Consider the following 7,443-nt stretch of genomic DNA (forward strand, 5'->3'; position numbering starts at 1 on the left):
GCAGCGCCAGCGACGTCATTACGCCAGGGGGCGGGGCGACGAAGCGTCTCATGCCAGCCCTGCGCCCCAGCGCGCAGAGACTAGGGCTCCCCCTGGCGGTTTGGTCTGGTTCCCCCACAGACGCCACGCAGACAGCCACGGGAAATGCCCTTTATTGCTCGGCCACGTGCAGCCCGGCGCTCCCGTCCAGCTGGGGGGTCCCGCCGCCAGGCCCCGGGGCACGCACGAGCCCGGCCCGGGGGGGCGGCCCGCTGGCACAGCCTGAGTCTAACCTGAGGAAGGGGGGCGCCCACAGCCTGGCCTGGGAACGGGGCGCCAATGAGGGGAGCCACTGCTGGGGAGGAGGCTGGGTGCCCTTTGCTGCTCTCCCTGAGACGGCTGGGGCTGGGCTGGGGCGCTGCACAAGGGGGGTTCCTGAGCACACAGAATGGTGCTCCTGGCTGGCCCACGGGGGGCCTGGTCACAGCCTGCAAACAGTAAGGAGATGGAGCCTCAAACGGGCCGGAGCTCCAGCAGGGCCAGAGGAGAGGGTCAGCTCTGCCTCAGCCAGGCCAGGGGCGGCTCAGGGAGGCCACAGGTCACAGTCAAAGTCTGCAAAGGCGACGGAGGGTTCCAGGGCCGCCTGCTCCGCCTGCCGTGCGGCCAGGACGACGTCCACTGGGTGCTTCTGCAGGAGCTCGGCGTCCCAGGTCGCTCCCCGGAAGAAGAGGTGGCTCTTGAAGTGGTGGAGGTAGTGCAGGCGCCGCAGGGGGTTTCGGCACAGGAGCTGGGGAGGGAGAGCCTGACCGTGAGACCGGGGATAGACTCAGCCAGCCTGCCCTGCTGGAGAGGGGATGGGGCAGGAAAGGGGCACCAGGAGACCGGGTGCAGGAGGGACTGGAAGGAGTTACCTCGCTGAGCAGGAGGGACAGCCCCCGGCTCAGGGAGCTCGGGCTCTCGTAGCTGCAGCGGTTCACGCTCGCCAGCATGGCCAGGTGGTCTCGCTCGGGAGGAACCGGGAACTAGGGGAGACAGGAGCGGGCTGTTAGTCCCCCGGAAGGATGCATTCCCAAAGAGCAGCGGGCGCAGAAGGGGCTGCTGCCTCCCTGCCTCTGCACAGGCCCAGCAGCTGCAGCAGGAGCCCAGCCCCAAGATCTAGGCTGGGGCAGCTTAGGGCAGGAGCCAGGCTGCAGCATGAGCACCACATGTTGGATGCAGGTACCCATCAGACACCCCCTACACCATCTTCCAGCCCTCAGCAGGCCCGAGCCCCTCTGGGCTCAAGTCCTTCCCTGATCTATTGCACAAGAGCCACAATCCAGACCATGGGATAGAGGCTCCAATGCATGCGCCGGGGATGGGAAGCAGGGAACCCGCCAGCAGACGCCAGCAGAGCTCGCGGAAGTGCTGCAGAGTGGAAGCAGCCTTCAGACAAGGAGCAGGGGGGCCCAGTGACCCTTCCAGCTGGGATCTGGGAGAGATGGGGAACACAGGTTTCTCCTCTGCCCCCGGACCCTCCCACTGGCCAACGTGGCTCCAGGGGATAGCAGGGCTGTGTGTCCAGACCAATAGGGATGCTGCCCCAGCCCCTCGCCTCCCAGTGATAGAGAATCTGACCGCTTAGCATCTCTCCCCGGCCCTGTCACCTCACCTTCCCAGTAGCCAGGGTAAAGAGCAGGATGCCCAGAGACCACCAGTCAGCAGAATGGCTATAGGGGCCTCCGCTCAGCACTTCTGGGGCTGTCAATCCCAAGAGAAAGCAGAGTCAGGGTTTGTGCAGTGCCCCGCCCCCCAGCCCCATTGCCCAGCAGCAGCCCGTGCCAGCCTTACCCATGTACTGCAGGGTCCCACAGATGGTGTAAGCCCGCTCCCCTCGGCGCAGATGGCGCGAAAGGCCGAAGTCTGTCAGCTTTAGGTGCCCTGTGCACAGACACACACTGTATCTCTGCCCTGCAAGAGCCATGCCCCCATGGAGCCAGCCCGCAGCCCCCAGACTGCAAGCCCAGTATCCCCCCCACCCAAGCCCTGTACACAGACACGGCCAACCTGGCATTCCCTCCACCCCAGACGCTGCCAGTCCAGCATCCCCCCTACCCAGGGAACAGAGGCTCAAGTCCAGCACGTTCCCAGCCCCTAGTGCGGGGGGTGGGGGGGAGCAGTGCACCTACCACGTTCGTCCAGGAGTATGTTCTCCATCTGAAAAGGAGAGAGAGGTCAGAGATCACATTACATCCTTGTCCAGGGTGTACTCAGCCCAGCGAGGCTGCCCGGCCAGGACACACCAGCTGGCCTGGAAAGGGCCATATTCCATCAGGCTGCTTGCGAGGGCGCCCTGCGGCTCACACTCCACGTCTGCCTGTGTGAGGAGACCAGCCCCTCCTCTAAGAGCCGCCCAGGGTCCGCAATGGGCTGGATCAGGCCTCGGGCAGCACTCACCCAAACTAGTGGGGGAAAGGGCAGCTGCCCACTCCCGCCACTGAGCGGAGCAGCTGAATCCAGCTCCCACCCCACCAGATGTGAGTTTGGGGTCTGGGGGGAGGTGAGGTCCCCCCACCACAGAGGAACTTGCCACCCCCAGCTCCCCTGCTCCTGCCAGCCAGCACTGACTCAAACCCAGCAGCAGAGCAGCCGCCCAGAGCCTTGCAGTGGAGCCCATCGCCCCAAGCATGTGTCTGACTCAGTCCGGGGAGGGGCAGGACAGGTCAGACCCCCTCTCCCAGGGCACTCATACCTTCACGTCTCGGTGCACAATGCCCAGGTCGTGGAGATAACCTGGAAGAGGAGAAAGGAGGAGAGTCACCAGAGTCCCACCAGGCATGGCGAGGAGGACCATAGGCCTGACCCAGTCCAGGGGAAGCTGTCTGACCAGCAGCTCCTAGCAGGCAGGGAGGAGCTCACATCTGGCCCCTCTGCCCCACACAGAGCCTCCTCCCCAGGGCCCAGAGATCCCAGGGTGCTGGCAGCATCAGCCACACAGCACCAGGGAAACCCATAGGGACTCCCTGCCCCAGCACAGGTTTCCATGCAAGCGCTTCTCAGCAGGTCACTTACCCAGCACCAGCACCAGCTCCGCTGCAAACAGGCGAATGGTGGCTTCCGCAAAGCGCCCCGAGGAGGCCCAGAGCGCGTACAGGTCTCCGGTGCTGCAGTATGTACACACTGCAGAGGGAGACAGACACTATAGCTGTGGGGGGGCCAGCACACACAGCCCAGCTGGGGAGAGCCAGGGCTCCAGGCAAATGCCATCCCCTCTCCCTCCCCACAGATCTACAGACCCTGCCTGCAAGGGGCCTCACCTACTGGGGAGGCAGGGCACAGAGCGGGCATGGCCTGGGCTGATATTTACAGTAGAGTTGCTTCCCTTTGCTGCCAATCCCTTCATTGCCCGAGGGCCGGGAGAACCGTACCAGCCCAGGCCTGCCAGAGGGAACTGCCTTTATCCTGCTCACATGACCCAGCCACGGTGGACATGGGGGAGGGGAGCGAGCCACAAAGCAGCTCCTAATCCACAGGGGATTGCGGGTGGCAGAGCCAGGCTGCACTCCAGCTGCCAGAGGAGAGGTTTAATGTCAGTCAGATGCACAGAGCCGTGTGTACGGGAGGAGCCCCTACTCTAGGGAGACCCCAGGGGGGCAGATGGTGACTCACTAATGAAGAGATGCCGCTGTCCCTGCCAGCTGTCCCCTAAGCAGTGAACAAATGGGTGGCTGACCTGCCTCTGGGGACAAAGAAAAACAGGACTCATGAGTATCTGAGCTGGGGATGGGGACACCCAATGGGAGAAGTCGAGGAGGAGGAGAAGGGGATGAGGCGGGGAGGAGCAGGAAGACTCAGGACATCCCTCTTGCCAACGTGCCCTAACCCAGCCCCCCTGGGATACAGCCCCAACGCCCCCGGGCATCTCTGGAGAGGGCTCAGAAGAGCCAGCCGGGTAACTTGGGTAAGAGGCACATCTGCAAACCAGATGCTGAAGCTGTGGTGCCAAGGAAGGTACGGCCTGCCTGGGACTCTGAGCCAGGAAGGCTAGGTGACAGAATGAGCTCAGGGCAGCTGGCCAGGCCCCTGCAGCAGGGCAGCTTCAGCAGTCTATTCTCTTCCCCAAACCATCCCTCCCGAGGGATCCCCCTACCCCTCCTATGTGCCCCATGCCCCCAAGGAGAGCGGCAGCTACCTGGATGCTGACCTCCTCTTTGCACTGCTTCAGGGTGTCACGCCGCAGCACCTCCACTTTGGGGACCACCTACAAGAGAAGGAGCCATGGCCCCAGTGAGTCGACACAGGGGAACGGAGCAGCGCCCTGGGGAAGGGGGGCAGTGTGACGGGCACCCACCTTCACAGCAAAGACCTTCTCCCGCCCGCAGTCCAGCACTTTCAGGACCGTCCCGAAGGAGCCCTTGGCAACAAAGCCCAGAATCTAAAAGGAAGGAACCAGTGAGTGTGGGGTGTGACTGCTCCTACCAGCAGGGCCAGGTCCCACGAGAGCAGCCTGGGTCTCAGCTAGGACAAGCTCCAGGACTACCCAGGGCAGTGTCTCCTGGCCAGGCTGGACAGAGCCCTGAAGTAGGTGTGCGGGGGAACCATCCCAGCCTCCCGCCCCCTTGCTGGGATCTAGACGGGCTCCCGAAGGATGGGGGGGTGGGAGAATCTCAGGGGCCTTTTCTCTTTCCAGCATACTCAGAGAGGAAAGGCGTGTAGTCGCCCAGGGGCCGGAGGGAGAGCAGGAGGCCGGGGAACAGATGCTACCTGAGTCCTAGTTGGAGACCGGAGCTTGCCGCGACACTCCCACGCGTGGGATCAGCACTGGCAGACGTGAGCCAGCACTGCTGGGCTCCTCGACTCCGGCTTGGGCCCCCAAAGGACCACGCAGGCCACAAGAGGCCAGTGAGCCCTAGCCATGTCTTGTTCCCAGCCCCAGCCACCCCCCAAGGGCTGAGAGCTGGGCATCGCACCTTGAGCTGCTGCTGTCCCAGGGGGGGCCGGATGGGGAACTCCGGGAGGAAGAGCGAGACGAACTGCGGCACTGGCCAGCCCGTCACCACCTTCTCCCCCAGCCGGGGCAGCTTCTCGCCCGGGCCCCGCTGCGGCTGGAGGCGCCTCCTCGCGGCCACGTTGCGCTCCAGCCCTGACACCGTCACCCCGATGCCAGCCAAGACGCTCTTCCAGGTCCGGACCCAGGAGACCTGGGCGGCGAGGCCGCCACCCTGCGGAGCCAGCAGAAGGATGAGCCCCTGGCCCCCGCTGCAGCCAGCTCTGGGGCCGGGCGCAGAAACCACAGCTGTGCGGGATGGGGCGCGGACACGCGTGGGGGGGAGACCCGCGCAGGCCCCCCCACGGCCGGGCGGGGGGGGACCCGGGGGGGACCCGCCCCCAGCCAGCTCCGCCCCCGTGACCCACCTTGAGGGGCCCCGGCGGGGGCTCGGGCTCGCTGCTGGCAGCTCCCATCGCCTCCCCTTCCTGCGCCGGCCGCGGTCCGGCCCCGGCCCCGGCCCCGGCCCCGGCCCGCCGCGTCCCGGCAGCAGAGGCCGCTGCGCCCGGCCCGGCTAATCCCCTCTGGGCCGGTTACGTAAACAGGCGGGATCTCGACCCCGCTTCATTGCCCTGCGAGCCCCGCCCCGCCCCGCCCCCGGACAATGCAGAGCCCGCTACCCCTTCCTTGCCACGCAACTCCCGCCCCGCACCCGGACAATGCAGAGCCCGCTACCCCTTCATTGCCCTGCGAGCCCCGCCCGCACCCGGATAACGCAGAGCCCGCTACCCCTTCATTGCCACGCGAGCCCCGCCCCGCACAATGCAGAGCCCGCTACCCCTTCCTTGCCACGCGAGCCCCGACCCGCACCCGGACAATGCAGAGCCCGCGACCCCTTCCTTGCCACGCGAGCCCCGACCCGCACAATGCAGAGCCCGCTACCCCTTCCTTGCCACGCGAGCCCCGCCCCGCCCCCGGACAATGCAGAGCCCGCTACCCCTTCCTTGCCACGCGAGCCCCGCCCCGCCCCCGGACAATGCAGAGCCCGCTACCCCTTCCTTGCCACGCGAGCCCCGCCCCGCCCCCGGACAATGCAGAGCCCGCTACCCCTTCCTTGCCACGCGAGCCCCGCCCGCACCCGGACAATGCAGAGCCCGCTACCCCTTCCTTGCCACGCGAGCCCCGCCCCGCACCCGGACAATGCAGAGCCCGTGACCCCTTCCTTGCCACGCGAGCCCCGCCCCGCCCCCGGACAATGCAGAGCCCGCGACCCCTTCCTTGCCACGCGAGCCCCGCCCCGCCCCGCCCCCGGACAATGCAGAGCCCGCTACCCCTTCCTTGCCACGCGAGCCCCGCCCGCCCCCGGACAATGCAGAGCCCGCTACCCCTTCATTGCCCTGCGTGCCCCGCCCCGCCCCCGGACAATGCAGAGCCCGCGACCCCTTCATTGCCACGCGAGCCCCGCCCCGCCCCCGGACAATGCAGAGCCCGCTACCCCTTCCTTGCCACGCGAGCCCCGCCCGCACCCGGACAATGCAGAGCCCGCTACCCCTTCATTGCCACGCGAGCCCCGACCCGCACCCGGATAACGCAGAGCCCGCTACCCCTTCCTTGCCACGCGAGCCCCGCCCCGCACCCAGATAACGCAGAGCCTGCTACCCCTTCATTGCCACGCGAGCCCCGCCCGCACCCGGACAATGCAGAGCCCGCTACCCCTTCCTTGCCACGCGAGCCCCGACCCGCACCCGGATAACGCAGAGCCCGCTACCCCTTCCTTGCCACGCGAGCCCCGCCCCGCCCCCGGACAATGCAGAGCCCGCTACCCCTTCATTGCCACGCGAGCCCCGCCCGCCCCCGGACAATGCAGAGCCCGCTACCCCTTCCTTGCCACGCGAGCCCCGCCCGCACCCGGACAATGCAGAGCCCGCTACCCCTTCCTTGCCACGCGAGCCCCGCCCCGCCCCCGGACAATGCAGAGCCCGCTACCCCTTCCTTGCCCTGCGAGCCCCGCCCTGCCCCCGGATAACGCAGAGCCCGCTACCCCTTCATTGCCACGCGAGCCCCGCCCACACCCGAACAATGCAGAGCCCGCTACCCCTTCCTTGCCACGCGAGCCCCGCCCCGCCCCCGGACAATGCAGAGCCCGCGACCCCTTCATTGCCCTGCGAGCCCCGCCCCGCCCCCGGACAATGCAGAGCCCGCTACCCCTTCATTGCCACGCGAGCCCCGCCCCGCACCCGGACAATGCAGAGCCCGCTACCCCTTCCTTGCCACGCGAGCCCCGCCCCGCACCCGGACAATGCAGAGCCCGTGACCCCTTCCTTGCCACGCGAGCCCCGCCCCGCCCCCGGACAATGCAGAGCCCGCTACCCCTTCATTGCCACGCAACTCCTGCCCCGCCCCCGGATAACGCAGAGCCCGCTACCCCTTCCTTGCCCTGCGAGCCCCGCCCGCACCCGGACAATGCAGAGCCCGCTACCCCTTCCTTGCCACGCGAG

General features: G+C 67.2%; 1 protein-coding gene across 6 annotated transcripts; it reads right to left on the minus strand.

The window, feature by feature from the left end:
• Positions 1–136: 136 nt before the first annotated feature.
• Positions 137–5,609, minus strand: RSKR (ribosomal protein S6 kinase related). Of its 6 annotated transcripts, none has more exons than XM_037880514.2 (12): positions 5,374–5,606; positions 4,929–5,180; positions 4,310–4,393; positions 4,163–4,219; positions 3,628–3,697; positions 3,031–3,138; positions 2,711–2,751; positions 2,148–2,175; positions 1,810–1,899; positions 1,631–1,719; positions 891–1,001; positions 137–766 (listed from the first exon to the last, which is right to left on the minus strand). In XM_037880514.2, the coding sequence occupies exons 1-12, from the start codon at positions 5,419–5,421 to the stop codon at positions 563–565; spliced, it is 1,182 nt and encodes a 393-aa protein (XP_037736442.1). In that variant the 5' UTR covers positions 5,422–5,606; the 3' UTR covers positions 137–562. The 6 variants fall into 6 exon arrangements, with proteins under 6 accessions (XP_037736442.1, XP_037736441.1, XP_043386927.1 ...); XM_037880513.2 differs by having other exon boundaries at positions 4,151–4,219; positions 5,374–5,604; XM_043530992.1 differs by lacking the exon at positions 891–1,001 and having other exon boundaries at positions 4,151–4,219; positions 5,374–5,609.
• Between the last annotated feature and the right edge of the window lie 1,834 nt (positions 5,610–7,443).

The sequence above is a fragment of the Chelonia mydas genome, chromosome 17, assembly GCF_015237465.2.
Source record: "Chelonia mydas isolate rCheMyd1 chromosome 17, rCheMyd1.pri.v2, whole genome shotgun sequence".
Classification (NCBI taxonomy): Eukaryota; Metazoa; Chordata; order Testudines; family Cheloniidae; genus Chelonia; species Chelonia mydas.

Coding starts and splice junctions, on each gene's coding strand:
- RSKR (XM_037880513.2), bottom strand. CDS start 5,421: ATGGGAGCTGCCAGCAGCGAGCCCGAGCCCCCGCCGGGGCCCCTCAAG. Junction 4,394..4,928: donor TGGGACAGCAGCAGCTCAAG/GTGCGATGCCCA, acceptor CCTTCCTTTTAG/ATTCTGGGCTTTGTTGCCAA. Junction 1,900..2,147: donor CATACTCCTGGACGAACGTG/GTAGGTGCACTG, acceptor GTCTGTGCACAG/GGCACCTAAAGCTGACAGAC.